We start from the raw sequence: 22,715 nt of genomic DNA, 5'->3' as shown, positions 1-22,715 counted from the left end.
TGCCAGTACCCTGCTCTATAGCTTCCGAATGTCAGTACCCTGCTGCATTCCTGGGTACTTTGATGACTATCTTAGCATCTATAAATATTTCTCTATTAAACAGAATCTGATATTATTCTATTTTTAACAAATTCAAAAATACTTCCTCATGTAAACATTTTGTGGTTTTATCAAGTATCTTTTCAGGGTATACTTTTCCCTGATCCTCTAAATGTTTTTTTCTCCTATAATACATTTGTTTGAAGGAATTACATCAACAAGTTAGAATTGCCGGGCAGTGGTGGCGCACGCCTTTGATCCCAGCACTTGGGAGGCAGAGGCAGGCGGATTTCTGAGTTTGAGAGTTCGAGGCTAGCCTGGTCTACAGAATGAGTTCCAGGACAGCCAGGGCTATACAGAGAAACCCTGTCTCGAAAAACCAAAAAAAAAAAAAAGCAAGTTAGAATTATGAATCTCAGTTGATTTCTGTATCTTATATGGGAGTAGTTTTCGCTTTCTCTTTTTGCAATTTATGTAGCAAGAAACTGGGCGTTTACTGTAAAGCTTCCTATAGTCGGAATGTTGCTGATTGAGTTCTTAACGTGTCATTTATCAGGTTCCTGGTTTCCGTGTAATTTAGTCATTAGATCACAATGCTTCTCAGTACATTATTAAACATCTGAAATATAGCTAATTGAAACTAATATATCCTGTAAATATAAGCCACACACTAGATTTCGAATGTTTAGTACAAAAATTAAAAATTACTAGTTTTTTGTTTATTGTTTGTTGAAATGTCAGTGTTTTTAGATATATTGGAGTATTATTATTAATAACATTCTATATTTTGGTGTTTTGTTTTTTAGTTTTTGGAAACAGTAGAGAAGTTCCAGCTGTGGACTAGTTATGTTTTCATTGACCATGTTGATGTAGACTCATACTTGATCAGGATATTATTATTATTTCTTGTGCAAGTAGTTTTGCTGTCTCTTGGAAAGACTGTGGTCCCTGGTGGACACTCCAATATTAATGACCATTGATGAGTGTGACTTACAAAATGGCAAAATGGTGCTTCCCTAATTACCTCCTCCCCATAACATTTCTTACTGTCCGATTCCTCTGAGCACCTCTGTAGTCATTGTATGATACAGTATAGTCTGCATCAGAAAGTCACGATATTGATTCTTTTATTTACTGGCTTCATGGCATGTCTTTCTTGCATTTTTTCAATGCAGGTTTTCATCCTGATAAAAAAGATTTGTCTCAGAAAAAAGAGATGCGAAGTCTCTTCTGTTTCTTCTCATTACCTCATGTGGGCTACCTGTATATGGTTGTGAAGTCTGTCGAGTTAATGTCAGTCTATTGGTATCCTGAGAAGTCTCAGCAAGCTGTGCTCACACCACAATTCTTGCATGTCATCACAAGGTATTGCCCCAGTGTCACTCGTTGGCCTTGGACTCACTTGTTTTTCTGTAAGTTCTTAAGCTGACGCTGAAGTCTTTGAGGATTTTATGCCAAGGATCTCTGAAAATTATTGAGTTATAGTGTCTTGTCAGTGATAAAGATTTAGGCTCTGGCTTTGCCACTGTGGTGCTCCATTTGATTGGATGGATGGCCTTGTAAAATCTACAGTTCTCTGTGAAGCCTTTCAGAGAGTTATAAAATGTGGGAGACAGCTGAGCGTCTCTTTAGAGTTGCTTTCTGTGCCTCCTTCCGTGGCTGCCATCTCCTCTCAGTGTGAACTGAGTTATTTCATAATGTTTTAGAACTCAGAACAGCCAAAATGGTCTGATTCTATTCCTCAGTTAGTAAAGCTGGAGAAGCAGTCATGGGGAGGTTGAAATTCGCCGTCATGTGACTAGAGAGTAACAGTTGTTTTCAGGGTATCCTGGCCTTGGCACGCAGGAGTTTGATGTTAGTATTTTTCCATAGTAGTGTTGATTTTGATTCTGTTTCTTGTATTTTGTGTCTAGATTATTTGAGGGATTGCCCTGGATCTCTGACCAGGAACCATATCAACTTCCTAAAGCTAAAGAATAAGTCAAGGCCAGAGCCCCATTTAAAAAGCATAAATAAGAGCAGATTTGGGGAAATACCTTAGATTTTATGATGTACTAAGTGTCCTGGCAAGAGGACAATTACTTCTGGTTGGTCATATGGGAGCATTTCAGATAGACGGCTGGAGTCTGAAGCTAGGCCTAAAAGATAAAGTTTTGATGGATGAAAAGATAATCATTAATGGTAGAGAGAAGATGATAAAGACTAGTCCATGTTTTCAGAATTGTCCAGTAGCTAATTGCATAGAACTGTGATTTTTATTTTGTTTTAAATTGGTGGTTGTATCAGAATTTCCAGTGGGTGCTAAGAGTGCATTTTAAACAGAGAGAGCACTTTGGGATTCTGATAGCCACTTTTATCCAGACTTCTCCTTTCTCCTACTGTTTTCTGATATAAGGAAACATGCTAACAGTGGGAGTATGTCAGAGCATGGTCCAAGAACAGAGCTCTATGAGGAGAATTCTGAGTGCTTATAAGAAAACACAAGCTAAGTCTTGTGATGTGTCTCTTGTAAACATGAGTTTGTTCTTGGAATGTGCTTTCTTTCCTTCCCAGGTGTAGTAAGTAGGAGTGGATTTACTAAAGATTATTTTGCTACTGTTACTCAAAATATTATAGCCTGAACTAATATGTCCCTTGCTTAGCCTTCAGATTATAAATTGCCTGTTGCTCTGTATAAAGTCACTCATTGCATGAGACTTCATTCAGGCCACCTCATGGTTAGGCTTCTTGTTCCAGGTCCTCTGAGCGGTGACAGGAGTGTTTCCGGCTACCTCATCCCACTCGTCATATTTGTGTGTAGCGATCATCATTGAATTTGCGGAAGCTAAAAATAAACACATGATGGGACTTCTGCTAGGGTGCTAGTGTCAGGCTTTGATAGTCAAGCTGAGGAAGGCTTTTTCTTTTTCTTCTGGAACACTGATTCAGCCATGCTGAGTTCATTGTGAGTTCATCATATATAAATAGGCTGTTGGAGTGGCCCATGAAAGGGGATGAAGGGGCCGTATATAAGGCAGTAGTATCTGATAGGCTAATTCAGAAAGAAAAACAAAAAAACACCAGGGTTTTGAACCTGATTTTTTTATATATTTACTCATTTATTTATTTATTTATTAAAATGGGGGCTTCCTATGTAGCTCTGATTGGCTTGCTACTTACTTACTAGGTAGCCTTAACTGACTTTGAAGTTATAACAGTCTTCTTGCCTCAGATTTCTGAATGCTGGAATTACCTGTTTGTGCCACTGTGCCTGTCTGAAGCCTGATTTTTATGAAGTAACGCTGGCTTATGCTAATGTGAGGCACAAGGGCAGTCTAGTTTAGACCACTGAGTCTGATGTGTTTCTAGACTATCAAGAGAGCAAATTAAGTGGATCTGTAGAGAAGAATAGAGAAGAAATCACAGATATTTATATCCAGAAAGCAAAAGTTGATTTTCAAAGTAGTCAAAAGTCCCTGGAGACCTCAACTCTAATGAAGATTATGTTTCAAAAGAAAAAGAAGGAAGACAATGAATCTTTAAAATTTTATTTTGAGTGTTTTGCTTGTGAGTATACATGTACACCATATGAATGTATATAACTTGTTTGTGCCAACTTCCCACAGAAGCCAGAAGAGCATGCCAGATCCCCTGCAACTGAGATTGTGGATGGTTTTGAGCCACTGTGTATATGCTGGGAACCAAACCCAGGTCCTCTACAAGAACAGCAACTCTCCAGTCCCAAGAAAAAGCTCTTTTAAGATACACTATCATCTCTCAGAAACTAGGGAAGTGGAGGGAGAATGGAGGAACAGAAATACTTATTCCCATCCCATGTGCAAAAAGACTTTCCCTTTTTCTTCATCTGATTATATACATGGATAGTACATTGAGAAATCATTGAACATACCTACTACATGTGTACAATTGTTACTTTTCTTGTCATCATTGTGACTAAATGGTCTGCAGAAGTAACTTAAAGAGGAAGGATTGATTAGGCTCCTGGTTTTAGAGATGTCAGTGTATCAGAGAAGAGCCTTTTGTATCACACCTGATGAGAATCAGGAAAAGAACTACTAGTGCTCAGAGGGCTTTCTCGCTTTTCCTTTGTATTCTCTCTGGGTCCCCATCCTAGAGGATGAACGGATGTTCATGTGGGCTTTGAGGTTTCCAGGCATGAGCAGTTCCCAGTGTTCTGTCTGTCCCACTGTTGTGCATTAAGATGTGAGCTCCCAGGTCTTCATTTGTTCTGCCATCATAAATGCTAATCCTCTAAAATCATAAACCAAATTAAACTTATTTGTTTGTTTGTTTGTTTGTTTGTTTCTTTAGGTTTTTTTGAGACAGGATCTCTCTGTGTAGGCTTGGCTAGCCTGAAACTTACTCTATAGACCAGGATGTCTCAAACACTTAGAGACCTACCTGCCTCTGCTTCCCAAGCGCTGGAATTAAATGCACATGTCACCACTACCCAGCTAAACTCTTTCTTTCATAAGTTACCTTGGTCATGGTGTTTTCTCACAGCAATAGAAAAGTAACTGTTCTGTTCAGTAACCCAGTAGGAGCAAACAAGCAGGACTTTGCTGGGTGGAAACGAGTCAGAGGTTCCTGCCTGTCTTAATTCAGGTTTCCCTTGCCGGGAAGAGACACCATGACCAAGGCAACTCTGATAAAGGCAAACTTTTAACTGAGGCTGGCGAGATTCAGTCCATTGTCTTCTGTCTGTACACTGCTACACCAGCCTCTCCCCTAGTTTCAAAGAGCTCACGCTCATGTTTACTTCTCCAACTTCCTAGTTTGTTTTCAGAGTCATTCTTATAAATGAATGGATCTGGTCCTAACTTCTGAGTAAATACATTTCTAATCAATATTGATATTGATTTAGATAACCACAACAGATAACACCCAGGTGTCTGTGGGCTGTCAAAGTGTCCTTATGTCTCTTTACCCTGGGGTAGTAGAGGGAGTCAGGAGCCTGGATCCAGTTGGTTCTACTCTCTAGAGAGGCCTCAGCCCACATGAACTTTTCCAGTGTTAGAGCAAGATGGTGAACAAAGGCATTTCAGAAGAGTCCTGTTTCTTGTGTTCATTTTACCATTGTTGTATCTGTGTATTCCGAGTTGGTCACAGCACATAATCGAGGCTGAATTTCATTCTGAGATGATAGGTAAGCAGCAGTCAGGAAATAGGTCCTAATCTGGGCTCCAATAATCACTGGTTCATACTTTGAGTTCCTGTTACGGGCATTGGGCTGCTTGTAAAATGAGGATGTTGGTTCTAGCCTGGCCAGCCTTACTCTGGTCACAGTCAGTGCTTGAGATTGTATGGGAATGAGGTAGTCTAGAAACATGCCTCACGGAGTCAGCAACACTGTCCCAGTCTAACTTACTATCACATGACAGATACTAGTATTGTCTTCTTCCCTCTGCCATCTCTCTGTTTGCTGATGCAGCCCTTCTCACCATCGTGGGTGCATTGGTTCCTGGCTCCCACTTTGCTTAGTGGTATGTCTCTTCTTCCTTAGCCAAAGCCTGCAGTGTTTCACGGTGAGATGCAGCGCAGCGATGGCTCATGAGGAGGACCTATACATGGATACCACATTAAAGGTTAGCGCCGGCCTCTGTTCACAGTAGAACACTGAGCTCAGTGGAGCACATGAATACTTGCACGTTGTTTTTTAGCCTGAATTTGTTGAAAACGAAAAACCCATAAAGGTCGTATTCATTGTGCTGGGTAATTTTATGTCAACTTGATAGGAGGGAACTCCAATAGAGAAAATGCCTCCATAAGATCAGGCAAGCAGTGGAGCATCTTCTTAATTAGTGATTGATGGGGGAGGGGTGCCATCCCTTGGCTGGTGACCCTGAATTCCACAAGAAAGCACGCTGAGGGGGCAGTGACGAGCAAGCCAATAAGCAGCATGCCCCCACGGCCTCTGTATCAGCTCTCGTTTTCAGGTTCTAGCCCTGCTTGAATTCTTGTCCTGACTTTGTTCAATGATGGACTATGTTGTGGAAATGTGAGCCAAATGAACCCTTCTTCCCTCCTGGTCTTGCTTTTGGTCATGGTGTTTCATCATAGCAATAGTAATGCTAATTAATATATTTATTAAATACATGTTCTGGATAGAAGCTAGTAAGCATTTCTGATGTGTGATTTGACAACTTTGAAGATTGTTTCAAAGTGTTTTAAAGTGTTATAAGTGATAGGTATAGTGTACCTTTAGGATAGCATTTCTCAACTGCTATGTCTTGACCCCTTTGGCAAACCTCTATCTCCAAAATATTTACATTATGATTTATAACAGTAGGAAAATTACAGTTATAAAGTAGCAATGAAAATAATTTTATGGTTGGAGCATACGACACTATGAGGAACTGAATTAAAGAGTCATAGCATTAGGAAGGTTGAGAACCACTGCTTTAGAGGGTGGTTCATAACTATGTATTTGTTTATCTTTGTTTTTAGCCTTTCTTTCCCCCTTCATACAGCAGCCCAGGCTGGCCTGGAATTTGCTATATAAGCCTGGCTGGCCTCTGACTTAGATCACTACTTTGCCAGTCTTTAAAGTGCTGGGATCACAGGTTTTACAGTCTTGCTTTTAAAGACATATTGGCAGCAATTGTACAGAACTATTAACACACTATGGTCAGCATTGTGTAATTGAATGTGATGCATGAAAGTTGTTTCTTTTACTGTCATCAGAATACAATTATTTTCCAAACCTTTGTTACAAGATATGCTAGATCAGTCATCAGTTCATTTTTGTTTTTACTAAGAATAGCCTTAGTATCAGAAAAGCTTTGATTACAAGTGAATGTAGGAATGTAGTTTCTGATGATCATCTGACTTTGAATTTCTTTTCAAAATTCTTTGAATTTTGAAATGCAGTCATTTGTATATTATCTGTGCTGTTTTACTTCTTTTATTTTTGAATATTTTATTTATTTACATTTCACATGTTATCCCCTCTTCCCCTCCTCCCCTCCACCATAAACCCCCAACCCATCCCTCTTCCTCCTTTTTGCTTTTACACTATTTTAATTTCATGTAAGTGTTAAGATCTGTTAGGTATAAGTTAATTGAATGAATTTTTGTAACAAGTGTGCATACTGCAAGCAGCCCCCAAATTATGCTGTCCTGGTTTTTACAGATTACTTTATGTCTCCCTACAACCTTTAGTGCCCTTTCTGGGATGGGTGGCAGAGTCCTGTCTGTTAATGATTATTTGTTTGTTTGGTTTTTGTTGTTTTTTTTTGTTTTTTTTTGGTTTTTGTTTTGTTTTCGAGACAGGGTTTCTCTGTGTAGTCCTGGCTGTCCTGGAACTCACTTTGTAGACCAGGCTGGCCTCAAACTCAGAAATCCACCTGCCTCTGCCACCCAAGTGCTGGGACTAAAGGTGTGTGCCACCACTGCCTGGCTGTTAATGATTATTAATAGATATGATATTTAGTTAGTAAATAGCTATTTGGTCCTGCCTAGTGAGCCTGAGGTACTGTTTTGCTATTGTTTTGTTTTTTGAGACAGAGTTTCTCTGCATATCCCTGGCTTTCCTGGCACTTGCTCTGTAGACCAGAACTTTTTCCTCAAACTCATAGAGCTGCCTGACTCTGCCTCCCAGTGAGTGCTGAGGTTAAAGGTGTGCACAACCACTGCCCAGCTGAGGTACTGTTACCACAGTGCTATTTGCAGATATCTGGAGAGTGATAGTGTCCTATAGAGACACATGGCCCAGGCAGCTAGACTTAGTTCACAAGAAAGGGGTTAGGTTAGGATCAGGCAAACATACAAGCGTTTCTTTTACATGGTCACTTAAAAGTGCTACAGTGTGGCATCTGATTAGGCCCAGAGACTTCATCTAGTAGAGATGTCACTGGTGGAAAGGTAACGACCAGACTTCTCATCCAGCAAGGTCTTCAAGGACTACTCTGCAGAAGCTCCCTCATCTGTGAGGACCTCTCTGTATCTATAGTTAGAAAAGATCTATAGAGCAGATGGTTACTGACATGCTAGGTTAGTACTCTAAAGAACAAGAACTGGGTAGAAGATTTTTATCAAATGAACAGACTGACATTAGTTTGTTTTTAAAGACAGGGTCTCATGTATTTCAGATTGGTCTTTAACTTTGTAGCAGACTGTAGTCTTTATCTTCTGATCATCTTGCCTCTACCTCTTCAGTGTAGGGATTATAGGCATGAACCACTACCCCTGCTATGCTGTGCTGGTAATTGAACCCAGGACTTCATATACCCTTCCAACTAAGTGACATCCCCAGCCCTGACTTTTGAAGATGAGGTTCACATACCTTCATTCCTGGGGTTAAATTTGTAATATATCCTTTATTAGGCTTGCCCACCTGTCAGTATGGACGTTTGTGCTCTAAGGATACAGCTTTTCATAGGTTTGAAAGCCATCTGTCATTTTAAAAACCACATCATACTTCTGACGAAGGCAGAACCTGAGGCCATTCCAGAGAGAAGAGAGTCACCCAAGAGACTTCTGTAAGCATTCCCCTAGCCCTACACATCTCTGCTAGTTTCTGGAACCAAGTATAACTGGTATATTTTATGATTATCTTAGTTTTATTATTTTAATTGAAACTCAGAATGATCAGATAGATGGCTTTTCCAGAGAAAATAAAAAAGGTGTAAATATCTTTATAATATTGCTTATAATTTACCATGGAACTTTTATAAGCAATAAATTATAAAATAGTTTGAGTAGCTATCACCTGTACTATGAATAAGAATCTAAAAGACATGCCTTCTCTGTGGAACTATGGGGATAGACAGAACCTGTAATATTAGTCCTGACCACAAAGTTTTTTACTACTTTTCTTCTTTGGCCTTTAAGCACTTGTATTTTTTTATCCAGTGGTCATTTATATTGTAAAAGAACTTATTACTATATTTTTTAGATCAAAGAATAATCCATTTTATATTAAAAACAATACATCACAGTAATAGTAAGAGATAAGATAATATTGTAAGCCAACTCACAGGCTTATGTATCCTGAACATTTCCCAGTGATGTGAATATTTTACATGTTGTTTCTGTTAAGATTTTATGGTCTATGGCATGCTAAGACTCATGGTAGCCATGGTGAAGAGATCCAGAACAAAGCTGATGCATGCCTGTTTGGAGAACTTTTTTTTTTTTTATTGATGAGTACACTGTAGCTGTCTTCAGACACACCAGAAGAGGGCATCCAATCTCATTACGGATGGTTGTGAGCCACCATGTGGTTGTTGGGATTTGAACTCAGGACCTCTGGAAGAGCAGTCAGTGCTCTTAACCGCTGAGCCATCTCTCCAGCCCCCTGGAGAACTTATTATTGGAGAGTTGGAAGCAAATTGGCTTATCAGTTGATGACAGAATAGTAAATTCCATGTACCTGTGAAGGTCTGTGAACTGTGGATAATGACTATGTGTATGCTAATTAACCAAGGAAAACTTAAATGGAAGTGATGTCATACTTGTATTATTTTACAGTACCCAATATTTATAGGTGAAAACTGTAATTTATTAATAACATGTCTGCTAATTTTGATTCTTTTCAGTTCTAGAAAAGATGCCAGTGTTAGGAGCGGAATCCCCCAAGTACCAGAGGCTGGATGGAATCTTTATATCGTGAATACCACTGCACCAGTTCAGCTGTACAAAGAAATGGTACTTTTTCAGACATCTTATTCTTTTTTTTTTATAATTTTTTTTATTGGATATTTTATTTACATTTCATATGTTGTCCCCTTACCTCATCCCCCACCCACCCAGGAACCCCCTATCCCCTTACCCCTCCTCCTTCTTCTCTGTGGATGTAACCTCTATCTACACCCCCCCACTCCCACTTTCCCACCCTCAAAATTCCCACCCCCTGGGGCGTCCAGGCTTCATGAGGTTAAGGATCTCATCTTCCACCTATGCCCAGCAGGGCCCTCCACTCTTACGTATTCAGCTGAAGCCCTGGATCCCTCCCTAAGTGCTCCCAGGCTGGTGGTTTAGACCCTGGGAGCTGTGGTTGGTTGGTATTGTTGCTCTCCTCATAGTGCCACAAACCCTTTCAGCTCCTTCAGTCCTCACTCTAACCCCTCCATTGAGAACCCCATGATCAGTTCAATGGCTAGTTGTGAGCATCTGCCTCTGAATATGTCAGACTCTTGAAGGCCTCTGAGGAGACATCCATATCAGGCTCTTATCAGCATGCACTTCCTGACTTCCACATCAGTATCTACCTTTGGTGACTGCACAAGGGATGGATACTCAGGTGGAATGGTCTTCAGATGGCCCCTCCTTCAGTTTCTGTCCCTCACTTTCTCTCCATATTTGCTCCCTTGAGTATTTTGTTGCTCCTTCTAAGAAGAACTGAATCACTGCCACTTGGTCTTCCTTCTTTATGAGCTTCATATGGCCTGTGAGTTGCATCTTGGGCATTTCAAGGTTCTGGGCTAATAGCCAATAATCAGTGAGTGAATACCATGTGTGTTCTTTTGTGATTGGCTTACTTCACTCAGGATGATGATTTCTAGTTCCATCCATTTACCTAGGAAACTCTCGAATTCATTGTTTTTAATAGCTGAGTAATACTCCATTGTGTAAATATACCACATTTTTTGAATCCATTCCTCAGTTGAAGGACATCTGGGTTCTTTCCAGCTCCTGGCTATTATAAATAAGGCTGCTATGAACATAGTTGAGCATATGTCCTTGTTATATGTTCGAGCATCTTCTGGGTATATACCTAGGAGTGGTATAGCTGGATCCTCAGGTAATGCTATGTCCAATTTTCTGAGGAACAGAAACTGAGAACACTGATTTCCAAAGTGGTTGCACCATCTTGCAGTCCCACCAACAATGGAGGAGTGTTCCTCTTTCTCCACACCCTCACCAGCATCTACTATCACCTGAGTTTTTAATCTTAGCCATTCTGACTGGTGTAAGATGGAATCTCAGGGTTGTTTTGATTTGCATTTCCCTGATGACTAAGGACACTGAACATTGCTTTAGGTGCTTCTCGGCCATTCGAGTTTCTTCTGTGGAAAATTCTTTGTTAAGCTCTATACCCCATTTTTTAATAGGGTAATTTGGTTGTCTGGAGTCTAATTTCTTGAGTTCTTTGTATATATTGGATATTAGCCCTCTATCAGATGTAGGATTGGTAAAGATCTTTTCCCAATTTGTTGGTTGTCGTTTTGTCCTACTGATAGTGTCCTTTGCCTTACAGAAACTTTGCAATTTTATGAAGTCCCATTTGTCAATTCTCGATCTTAGAGCATATGCCATTGGTGTTCTGTTCAGGAACTTTTCCCCTGTGCCCAAGTATTCGAGGCTCTTCCCCACCTTCTCTTCTATTAGCTTCAGTGTATCTGGTTTTATGTGGAGGTCCTTTATCCACTTAGACTTGAGCTTTGTACAAGGAGATAAGAATGGATCAATTTTCATTCTTCTACATGTTGTCCTCCAGTTGAACCAGCACCATTTGTTGAAAATGCTGTCCTTTTTCCACTGGACAGTTTTAGCTCCTTTGTCAAAGATCAAGTGACCATAGGAGTGTGGGTTCATTTCTGGGTCTTCAATTCTATTCCATTGATCTTCCTGCCTGTCTCTGTAGCAATACCAGGTAGTTTTTATCACTATTGCTCTGTAGTACAGCTTGAGGTCAGGGATGGTGATTCCTCCAGAAGTTCTTTTATTGTTTCGAATAGTTTTCGCTATCCTGGGTTTTTTGTTATTCCATATGAATCTGAGAATTTCCTTTTCTAACTCTGTGAAGAATTGAGTTGGGATTTTAATGGGGATTGCATTGAATCTGTAGATTGCTTTTGGCAAGATGGCCATTTTTATTATATTAATCCTGCCAATCCATGAGCATGGGAGATCTTTCCATCTTCTGAGATCTTCTTCGATTTCTTTCTTCAGGGACTTGAAGTTCTTGTCGTACAGGTCTTTCACTTGCTTGGTTAGATTCACACCAAGGTATTTCATATTATTTGCAACTATTGTGAAGGGTGTCATTTCCCTAATTTCTTTTTCAGTCTGTTTATCTTTCATGTAGAGGAAGGCTACTGATTTGTTTGAATTGATTTTATAACCAGCTACTTTGCTGAAGTTGTTTATCAGGTTTAGGAGTTCTCTGGTGGAAGTTTGGGGGTCACTTAAGTATACTATCATATCATCTGCAAATAGTGAGATTTTGACTTCTTCCTTTTCTATTTGTATCCCTTTGACTTCTTTTTGTTGTCTAATTGCTCTGGCTAGGACTTCCAGTACTATATTGAATAGGTAGGGGGAGAGTGGGCAGCCTTGTCTAGTCCCTGATCTTAGTGGGATTGCTTCAAGTTTCTCTCCATTTAGCTTGATGTTGGCTACTGGTTTGCTGTAAATTGCTTTTACTATGTTTAGGTATGGGCCTTGAATTCCTGATCTTTCCAAGACTTTTATCATGAAGGGATGTTGAATTTTGTCAAATGCTTTCTCAGCATCTAGTGAGATGATCATGTGGTTTTTTTCTTTGGGTTTGTTTATATAGTGGATTACATTGATGGATTTCCGACTATTGAACCATCCCTGCATTCCTGGGATAAAACCTACTTGATCATGATGGATGATTGTTTTGATGTGTTCTTGGATTCGGTTTGCTAGAATTTTATTGAGTATTTTTGCATCGATGTTCATAAGGGAGATTGGTCTGAAGTTCTCTTTCTTTGTCATGTCTTTGTGGGGTTTGGGTATGAGTATAATTGTAGCTTCATAGAACGAATTGGGTAGTGTTCCTTCTGTTTCTATTTTGTGGAATAGTTTGAAGAGAATTGGTATTAGGTCTTCCTTGAAGGTCTGATAAAATTCATCACTAAAACCATCTGGTCCTGGGCTTTTTTTAGTTGGGAGCCTTTTAATGACTGCTGCTATTTCCCTAGGGGTTATGGGACTATTTAGATGGTTTATCTTCTCCTGGTTTAACTTTGGGACCTGGTATCTGTCTAGGAAATTGTCCATTCCATCCAGGTTTTCCAGTTTTGTTGAGTATAGGCCTTTGTAGTAGGATCTGATGATTTTTTTAATTTCTTCATTTTCTGTTGTTTTGTCTCCTTTTTCAGTCCTGATTTTATTAATTTGGATACTGTCTCTGTGCCCTCTGGTTAATCTGGCTAAGGGTTTATCTATCTTGTTGATTTTCTCAAAGAACCAGCTCCTGATTTTATTGATATTTTGTATTGTTCTTTTTGTTTCTGTTTGGTTGATTTCAGCCCTGAGTTTGATTATTTCCTGCCTTCTACTCCTCCTGGGTGTATTTGCTTCTTTTTGTTCTAGAGCTTTTAGTTGCGCAGTCAAGTTATTAGTGTGTGCTCTTTCCAGTTTCTTTTTGTAGGCACTTAGAGCTATGAGTTTTCCTCTTATCACTGCCTTCATGGAGTCCCACAAGTTTTGGTATGATGTGTCCTCATTTTCATTGAATTCTAAAAAGTCTTTAATTTCTTTCTTTATTTCTTCCTTGACCAAGTCATCATTGAGTAGAGAGTTGTTCAGTTTCCATGTGCACGTGGGTTTTCCATTGGTTTTGTCATTATTAAAGACCAGTCTTATTCCGTGGTGATCTGATAAGATGCAAGGGATTATTTCAATCTTTTTGTATCTGTAGAGGCCTGTTTTGTGACCAATTATGTGGTCTATTTTGGAGAAGGTACCATGAGGTGCTGAGAAAAAGGTATATTCTTTTGTTTTAGGATGAAATGTTCTATAGATGTCTGTTAAGTCCATTTGGTTCATAACTTCTGTTAATGTCAAAGTATCTCGGTTTAGTTTCTGTTTCCATGATCTGTCCATTGCTGAGAGTGGGGTGTTGAAATCCCCCACTATTATTGTGTGAGGTGTAATGTGTGTTTTGAGCTTTAGTAAAGTTTCTTTTATGTATGTAGGTGCCCTTGCATTTGGAGCATAGATGTTCAGAATTGAGAGTTCACCTTGGTAGATTTTTCCTTTGATGAGTATGAAGTGTCCTTCCTTATCTTTTTTGATTAATTTTGGATGAAAGTCGATTTTATTTGATATTAGAATGGCTACTGCAGCTTGTTTCTTGGGACCATTGGCTTGGAAAATTGTTTTCCACCCTTTTATTCTGAGGTAGTGTCTGTCTTTGTCACTGAGGTGTGTTTCTTGTATGCAGCAAAATTCTGGGTCTTGTTTGTGTATCCAGTCTGATAGTCTGTGTCTTTTTATTGGGGAATTGAGACCATTGATGTTAAGAGATATTAAGGAAAAATGATTGTGGCTTCCTGTTATTTTTGTTATTAGAGGTAAAGTTATGTTTGTATAGTTATCTTCTTTTGGGGTTGTTGGAAGATTACTTCCTTGCTTTTTCTAGGTTGTAGTTTCCCTCCTTGTGTTGACGTTTTCCATCAATTATCCTTTGAAGTGCTGGGTTTGTGGGAAGATTTTGTGAAAATTTGGTTTTGTCATGGAATATCTTGGTTTCACCATCTATAGTGATTGAGAGTTTTGCTGGGTATAGTAATCTGGGCTGGCAATTGTGTTCTCTTAGGGTCTGTATGATGTCAGTCCAGGCTCTTCTGGCTTTTATAGTCTCTGGTGAGAAGTCTGGTGTAATTCTTATAGGTCTGCCTTTATATGTTACTTGACCTTTTTCCCTTACTTCTTTTAGTATTTTTTCTTTGTTTTGTGCATCTGATGTTTTGATTATTATGTGACGGGAAGTATTTCTTTTCTGGTCTAGTCTATTTGGTGTTCTGTAGGCTTCTTGTATGTTTATGGGCATCTTGTTCTTTAGGTTAGGGATGTTTTCCTCAATAATTTTGTTGAAGATATTTACTGGCCCTTTAAGTTGGGAATCTTCATTCTCATCTATACCTAGTATCCTTAGGTTTGGTCTTCTCATTGTGTCCTGGATTTCCTGGATGTTTTGAGTTAGGAGTTTTTTGGATTTTGCATTTTCTTTGATAACTGTGTCAATATTTTCCACCGTATCTTCTGCATTTGAGATTCTCTATTCTATCTCTTGTATTCGGTTGGTGATGCTTGCGTCTATGACTCCTGATCTCTTTCTTAGGTTTTCTATTTCCATGGTTGTCTCCTTTTGAGCTTTCTTTATTGTTTCTATTTCCATTTTCAGATCCTGAATGTTTTTGTTTAATTCCTTCTTTGTGTTTTCTTGCATTTCTTTAAGGGATTTCTATGATTCCTCTTTAAGGGCTTCTATCTGTTTATTTGTACTCTCCTGTATTTCTTTAAGGGAGTTACTTAATTCCTTCTTATAATCCTCTATCATCATCATGAGAAGTGATTTTAATTCTGAATCCTGCTTTTCAGGTGTGATGGGGTGTCCAGGGCTTGCTATATTGGGAGAACTGGGTACTGATGATGCCAAGAAACTTTGGTTTCTGTTGCTTATGTTCTTGCCCTTGCCTTTCGCCATCTGGTTAACTCTAGTGTTACCTGCCCTCACTGTGTGAGACTGGAGTCTGTATTTCCAGTTATCTTGCTTGTTGCAGAGCTCCTCAGAGTCCAGATGTCTCTGTGGTCTTATGCTCCTAATCTCCTTGGTGTCTGCTGCTCTGAGTGCAGTGGCTCCTCTAGGATGACCTAGGAGTCAGTATCGGCTGCTCTGAGTGCAGTGGCTCCTCTAGGATGACCTAGGAGTCAGTATCTCCGCAGGACAGGAGCAGACCAACTCTGTGTCTTCCTCAGCCCAAAGGACCAGACAGGGGAGGAAGGGTCAGACATCTTATTCTTTATAGAAATTTAGAGTGAAATTAGGTATCAGAGGCTGAGTCTAGGCAGACATTGCTCTTGTTGCTGCCTAATCTCTGTGCCTTGTATTTCACCAAGGAAACTTCAAGTGAGGAAAAGAAAGTGAATTTAAATAATTATACATTCAGGACACTTCATCCAGACAACTTCCAGCCTCCATCATGACAGTCAAGCATGTATCTTTCTTAGCCTTGTTTTTACAGCTTCTGACATTTAAGAGATAGTATTAGTTCTCTCAGTAAGGGGGAGACCCCTTACTCATACCCCCCCCCCCAGAGAGGACTGCTGAATTAGTTTAAGCACAAGTAGCCATTGACATTGAGTCCCAGTGTGCTGGTTGGTTTTTCTCCACATGCCGCAAACCTAGACATAATCTGGGAAGAGGAAATCTTAATTGATTCTTCCATCAGATTTCCCTGTAGGCAGGTCTGTGGGGTGTTGTCTTAATCTCTGAGGGAAGAAGGCCTAGCCCACGGTTAATGCCGACTCATTATCAGGTGTTCCTAAGTGATCTAAGAAAGCAAGTGGAGCAAGCTTTGTAGCAAGTCCAGAAACAGTTCTGCTTCTGTACCAGTTCCTGTCTCCACATCTTGGCTTCCCTCAATGTAAACTCTTTCCTCCTCCAGGTTGAGTTTGATTAGTGTTTTATCATAGAAACAGAAGCTAAACTAAAGCACCTAGTAAAGAGAATGGAAAAATGGAGTAGGAAAGCTCAGATCATTTATCTCTATCTTATTCTTTCTTTGGAGTGTAACAGGTTGTCCCCAGGTATAATAGCTACTGCAGCTACAGCTTGTGTGGGGCTTAGAATGGGCATTCCTGTCCTGTTCTAAGAGTCACAATTCCTGCTTGGAAGGAATCTGACATTGGCCAAGGACAAGGAAATGGGCTTCAGGCAGGAATCTGATATTAGGCTAGAACAAAGAAGTAATTTCAGGCAGGAATCTAAATCTTAGGCTAGAAACTGAAGAAGTAGGCTTCAGGCACAAAAATGATTTTAGGCTTGGACAGGGAAGTTGGCTCAGATATTTTGGTCATCTTGAGAAGCCCTTAGAAACAGTGATGACGGGAGTGTTCACAGGACTTTGATTATTGCCTTGCTTGTTCTTTGACTATTTGTGTTTATTGTCTTGCTTGTTCCTTGACTATTTGCATCTATTGTATTGCTAGTTCCTCAACCTAGAACTGATCTTAATACTTCATGTAATTAAAATGGTATAAAAGCAAAAAGGAGGAGGGATTCAGTAGGGGGTTTATGGGGGTGAGGTGGGGAAAGGGGATGACATCTGAAATGTAAATAGATAAAATATCAAAAAAAAGAAAAAGAGTCACAGTTCCCTACTCATCTCTGGCAATTAAAATACTTTTCCTTTAAATAACGCCAAGCTTAGAGAAGTAGTAAGAATTGAATAAAATACAAAGAGAGCCTTATAGCTAACACACAGATTGTCTGTATTCCTCCCTATTCACCCTCATGGGGTACCCCATCCTTTCTCAACACAATTATTTCCCTTGGTCTATTGATAAGTAACTGCACAGTCACAGAGTTTTGACTCTTAAATAATCAGGTACTGTCCTGTTTAACCACATACAGTAAGCCATATGCTGCAGTAAATCTAATCTTGACACAATATCTAGTTCATCATGGTTTATATCCTACCCAGTTTAGTCAGTCATGACTTCATAGCTTTCCCACCAATCCAGTCTAGGATCAGGTAACATGCCTAATTATGTTCCATTAGCTCCCTTTAATCTAGACCATTCCAAGAGTCTTTCCTTTTATTTTATAACATTAACATTTTGGGGACAGATTTCCTCTCTACTTTTTCTTTGTTTCGACAATATTCTTAATTTTGTTACTTTTTAATGATTAGACTATGGTTATACATTCTCAGGCAGAAAACTACATAGATAAAGTTATATTTTTCTACACTGTGGAAGCAGATAATAACATTGATACCTCACTGGTGGTGTCAATTTTGGTAATATTGTTAAGTATTGATTGACTTATTTCTGATATTTTTACACTAGTAATTATATCAACTTTGTCCTGGAAAGTCTTAGATCTCATCTAAATGTGAGTTCTGAAATCTGATGATTCTGGTTATTGAGTTAGCGGGTGATGGCCCACACCCCACTGTGAGCTATAGAGCCATAGAATTAGATGTCATAATTAAAGTCACTAGGTGAGACTCAACAGGGGAGACATGTTCGAAGTTTGAAAAAGCTAAGTCACAGACCTATAAAGAAAAAAACTGATTATTTTAAGTATGTTCAAAAGCCTTATCAAATTGGGAACAAGTTATTGATAACTACATTATTAATATTATAATATCATTTGTAATTTCATAATGCTTTAAGCTGTTAACAAAGTAATGTTTGTAATCATAAGTGTATTAATTTGGTTTATAGATTGTGGAGAAAGAAAACTCTGCAAAAGTTCTATTAATGACCAGGTCAGGGTGTTTTTGCCAACTTGACAAAAACTAGAGTTATCTGGGAAGAGAAACCTTGTTCGAGAAAATACCTGTATCAGATTGGCCTGTAGGCAAGTCTGTAGGATGATTTCTTGATTAAAGGTTGATGTGGAAGAGCCTGGCTCACTGGGACAGTACCACCCATGTACAGGTGAGTCCGGATTATGTAACAAAGCCGACTGAGGCTGGAGAAATGGATCAGTGGTTAAGAGCACTTGTTGCTCTTGTAGGGAACCCAGGTCTAATTCTTAGAACCCACACTGTACCTCCTAACTATCCATAACTACAGTTCTGGTAGGGCTGATGCCCTCTTCTGACCTTCAGGCATTCATGAGGTATACAGACATACTACATCCACGGAAAGCATTCAAACATTCAGATACATAAAATTAATTAAATAAATCTTTAAAAAAAAAAAGTAAGAGAAGGAAAATAAAGCAGGCCAAGCAAGTCTAAGCAGCAGTCCCTCTGGTCTCTGTTTCAGTGTTTGCCTCCAGGTTTCTTACTTAGCTTCCATCAGTGACAGACTGTGACGTGAAGGCCAAATAAACCTTTAGTCCCCAAGTTGCCTTGATGGTGGTATTTTATTGCAGCAATAAAATAAAACTAAGGCAATAAGCAACCACTTATTTATTTAATTTTAGTGTTTAATATACCCATATATTAATTTTAATAACAAAATGTAACAGTTCTTAAGAGTGGGACTGGGGTGGGGAATGGACAGCCTTCTTCAGAGGCCCTAGCTGTTTGTCTTCTTGTTTCAGGTAGACTACAGTAACAGCTACAAGACTGTGAAAACCGAGAGCTGTCTCCACTTGCTGAGCGAGGCTCATCTGCTGGTGACAGCTGCCCTGATGGATGGTAGTCAGCTGGAGCCTGCAGAGAAAGCGGAGCTCCTGGAAGCCTTTAAAGAAAGCTGTGCACACCTTGGAGACTGTTATAGCAGGTGAGGGAGGCCTTTGGAGTGTTGTTACAGAGTTTGCATGCACTTACCAGGATTTTTATCTCTGGGAGGTGGTTCATTTTCTCATCTGTTTCACAAGCATGCTGTGTGTCAGGTCCGTATGTAGGTATGTTGTAGGCTTAGAGATACACAATGAATATGACCTACCCAGGTCTTGAAAGTGTCACAGCTTCTTAGAGACGTAATAGACCCACTGCCTAACGTTTGGATTTGGAGGGTGATCGTATTTATTTACTTACTTACTTTCTTTTATTTTATTTTGTTTTTAGGATTTGAGGGACAGATGCTTAGAGAAAAAGAACTGAGATGGTTTTGGTACTTGTTTGTTGTCTGTTAGCTTGAGGGAGGGGTGTAACTGGAACAGTCTGAGAGATTAATATTAGTAGTCAGTGCTTTCATGATATCAGAAAGGCATATTAAGGTCAGTAGAGTTTTGTATTTCTGAGGACCACTTTTTTAAATTTGTTATTGATTCTTTGTAAATTTGACATCATGCCCTCCAGTCCCACTCATCTCCTTGTTCCTTCACACCCCCCCCCAACAAACAAATAGAACAAAACAAAAAGAAAAACCAAGAAACAATAACGCAAAACATCTCTTCTTGGAAGCCATAGTGTATAAGTGTGTCACACAGTATACACTATTCTCTATACATCTGTCCTTGCAAATGTTTATTACGAGTCATTGGCATGTGCTTCAGTATCAACACTGGAAGCTCACTGGGACTCCTGTCTGGTGTCCTGATGTTGCCCTGTGTCAGGAGATCCTGAAGCTTTGGATCTGCTGGACCAGCCCCTTCATGAGGTCCATTAGTTCATAGATGAGGTAGATGTTGGGGTGGCCCAACATCTGTATCTACCCTGTGTCGAAGCCTGATCGGCAGCTGGGTTGTTCAGCCTGCCAGAGCTCTCCTGCACCTCCACAACCAGAGCCAGCACTGTCCTGGCTAGCTTACCCAATGCTGCAGCCTGCAAGGACCCAGGCCAGCTCTCCTGCCCTCATGCCCTCAGGGCCAGCCACACTGTGCTGCTCAGGTGGGGCCAGCTCTCCAATTCTGAGAATCATGTGCTTATAAAAATTTTTGTAGACAATGTTTTATAGGCTTACTTCACCTGTGTAAGTGGTTATGAGTGACTGAGATAGACTACAAATGCCATTTTTTGAGTTATATTAAATATTAAAATTTATTTAATGAATGATTGCTTTTCTACCTTTAATAACCCCAGAAAAAAAATACTAATTAGAGTGACTTTATGAAATCAAGCTGTGAGGCTTGTCTTTGAAAAGCATTATCTGTTTTATTACTTTACTGTGTTAAGTAACTGGCATAGAAATGTACATTTGAAACCCTTTAAAATTTCTTCTCTTTAGGCTTAACACTGAGCAATCCCATCTTGCCTTGCCATACTATAAGATGTCTGGTTTGTCTCTGGCTGAAGTCTTGGCCCGTGCAGATTGGACAGAAGAGAGTGAATCACAGAAATCTGAAAAAGGATTAGTATTTTATATTAATCATTCTCTTTATGAAAACCTGGAAGAATTAAGTGAAGTGAGTATAATTTTCTATAAATTTACAGCTTCTCTTTTTAACTTTTCATTTTAATATATTTTTTAGTTAGTAGTATTTAGAACTTAAGTTCCAAAATTTTCTTCTTTTTTTTTTCCTAAAAAAATTAACATGCCCTTTACTTCTTTAATGGTCTTAGAATTATAGCTTGGAAAAGAATTTAGGCATGACCTTCTCATGTTTCCTCAGTATTCAGCATGGAGGCTATTATGGCTGAGGGACCTGCTAGTCACAGTGAGATATATTCTCAAGAGAAGGACAAAATCTGGTCCCTGTCTTCCTCTGCAGTATTTTTTTCCCACAACTCCATTTGCTCTATTCTCAAGAGTCCAAAGATTATTTAAGGGCCAATGACCTCTTAAAATATTATTAAAGATTACTTTTAGACCCTTTTGTATTTTAAGCACAGTTGGAAATTGAAATGCCATATACTTGGAGATTTTAAGGGAAGTAAATTTTCACCTGAATTATATTATTGAGTATATTTTGAACTAAGTTGTAGTTTTTAAACTGTAGATTTTTAAGTATAATAATATTTTCTTCTATGTGATTAAAATTAGAAATTTTGGTCACAAATTGGTATATCTCTTTTACTGCTTTTATTTTCTTATTGTTCTCTGCAGACAGATCATGTCAGCTCATTTTTAGCCTTTCAAATATTTTCATAATCTCTGTTTCTCAATAATATTATGTTATTTATCTACTGCATTTTATACATACGTTCCTTTTTTTCTTTGACTGTATTATTTCCTATTGGCTAACTGCTTACTTTTTATTCATACTCATCAAAGGAATTAGCAGCAAAAGTGGCTCAGATATTTCATGCGGCTGAGCCGAAGCAACTGCCTCATGTTCTCTCTAGTCCTTCTATGAAGAATATTGATCCTTTAACTGCCTTGCATTATTTAAGGAAGCTGGATACTTGTGGAGTTTCACCGGTCTTAGTGACATTGACCAAGGCTGCAGTGGCCTTGAAAATGGGAGATCTTGACACGTACAGAAATGAGATGAAAAGCCATTCAGAGGTATAGTATAATGCCTGGTGTTAACACAAGTCTGAAAGGGAATTGGAGTAGTCCTGTGACATTAGACTTTCTTCTGGCTTTTCTGCACCTCGTGGTTTCTTAGTAACAGATAACAGACAGTAGTAGATGGAACTTTAGATCTGTCAAATGGGGAAAAATAAAAGATTGATAAATGTCAGCAGTGGCTACTGAAAGATCTTTCATCATCGATGTACCACATATATTCAGAATATTAGGTTTGTTCAGAAAAATATAAAAGCTATGCCCAGAGCCAACAATTAGAGTAGGTATTCACTGAAGAAAGCATAACAGAGTGGTGAGTTTCTTCAGTATATAAAGGAGGACATTAACTGTCAGCCACAGGAGTTTAATAAGTACAAAAGTACTGTCCCTCAGGAAAATCACAAGTGACACAGAAGGAGGAAAGGTCATTTCTTTTAGAAAAGGAATTATTTAGGAATGGAGCCCTAAGATGTTAATCACTTAAGGGTGGGGGCGAAGGGGATCTTTTGTATAATATATGTCCCAGGCCTATTCTAAGTTGCTTGCATGTACTGTTTCACTTAATTCTTGTTGAGTGCTGAGATCAGTGTGAGATAGCTAAAATAACGTGTTTGTGATTGCGGAGTCGGTCAGCATTGAGCAGGCAGGGTGATATTAGAGTGTAGGCCTTGTTATTATTGTTGCCTGCTTGGCCAAATGCTCACAATAGAACTATACTTTCTAAAACAGTAAAAGCACCATTATACCAGGAGATGGCTTGCTATGACAACAAGTCAGAATCAGGGAATCTGCTTTGAAGAGTAGAATTCTGAAAGTCAGAGTTTTCTTTCTACAACTTTTAAAAGACTTAGGGTGTGTGTGTGTGTGTGTGTGTGTGTGTGTGTGTGTGTGTGTGTGTG

General features: G+C 39.2%; 2 protein-coding genes across 4 annotated transcripts in view; one reads left to right on the top strand and one right to left on the bottom strand.

Moving 5' to 3' along the window:
- Nucleotides 1–22,715, top strand: part of Hps3 (HPS3 biogenesis of lysosomal organelles complex 2 subunit 1) — a 47,058-nt gene that overhangs the window by 10,273 nt on the left and 14,070 nt on the right. For both annotated transcript variants that reach the window (XR_003710776.1, XM_028762866.1), the window contains exons 5-11: nt 1,215–1,404; nt 5,543–5,624; nt 8,365–8,519; nt 9,579–9,687; nt 19,022–19,203; nt 20,593–20,770; nt 21,580–21,813. Coding sequence is in view for 1 of the 2 variants with exons in the window: in XM_028762866.1 (XP_028618699.1) it covers nt 1,215–1,404; nt 5,543–5,624; nt 8,365–8,519; nt 9,579–9,687; nt 19,022–19,203; nt 20,593–20,770; nt 21,580–21,813 (1,130 nt within the window). In the remaining variant the exon portion in view is untranslated. The remainder of the gene's footprint in view (nt 1–1,214; nt 1,405–5,542; nt 5,625–8,364; nt 8,520–9,578; nt 9,688–19,021; nt 19,204–20,592; nt 20,771–21,579; nt 21,814–22,715) is intronic.
- Nucleotides 20,495–22,715, bottom strand: part of Cp (ceruloplasmin) — a 50,602-nt gene continuing 48,381 nt past the window's right edge. The window contains exon 20 of one of the 2 annotated variants that reach the window (XM_028762851.1): nt 20,495–20,705. The gene's annotated coding sequence lies outside the window, so the exon portion shown is untranslated. The remainder of the gene's footprint in view (nt 20,706–22,715) is intronic. The other variant, XR_003710756.1, reaches the window with a different exon arrangement.

This window comes from Grammomys surdaster, unplaced genomic scaffold, assembly GCF_004785775.1.
Source record: "Grammomys surdaster isolate TR1022 unplaced genomic scaffold, NIH_TR_1.0 62, whole genome shotgun sequence".
NCBI classification, from domain to species: domain Eukaryota; kingdom Metazoa; phylum Chordata; class Mammalia; order Rodentia; family Muridae; genus Grammomys; species Grammomys surdaster.
This window is presented reverse-complemented; position numbering and strand designations above follow the sequence as displayed.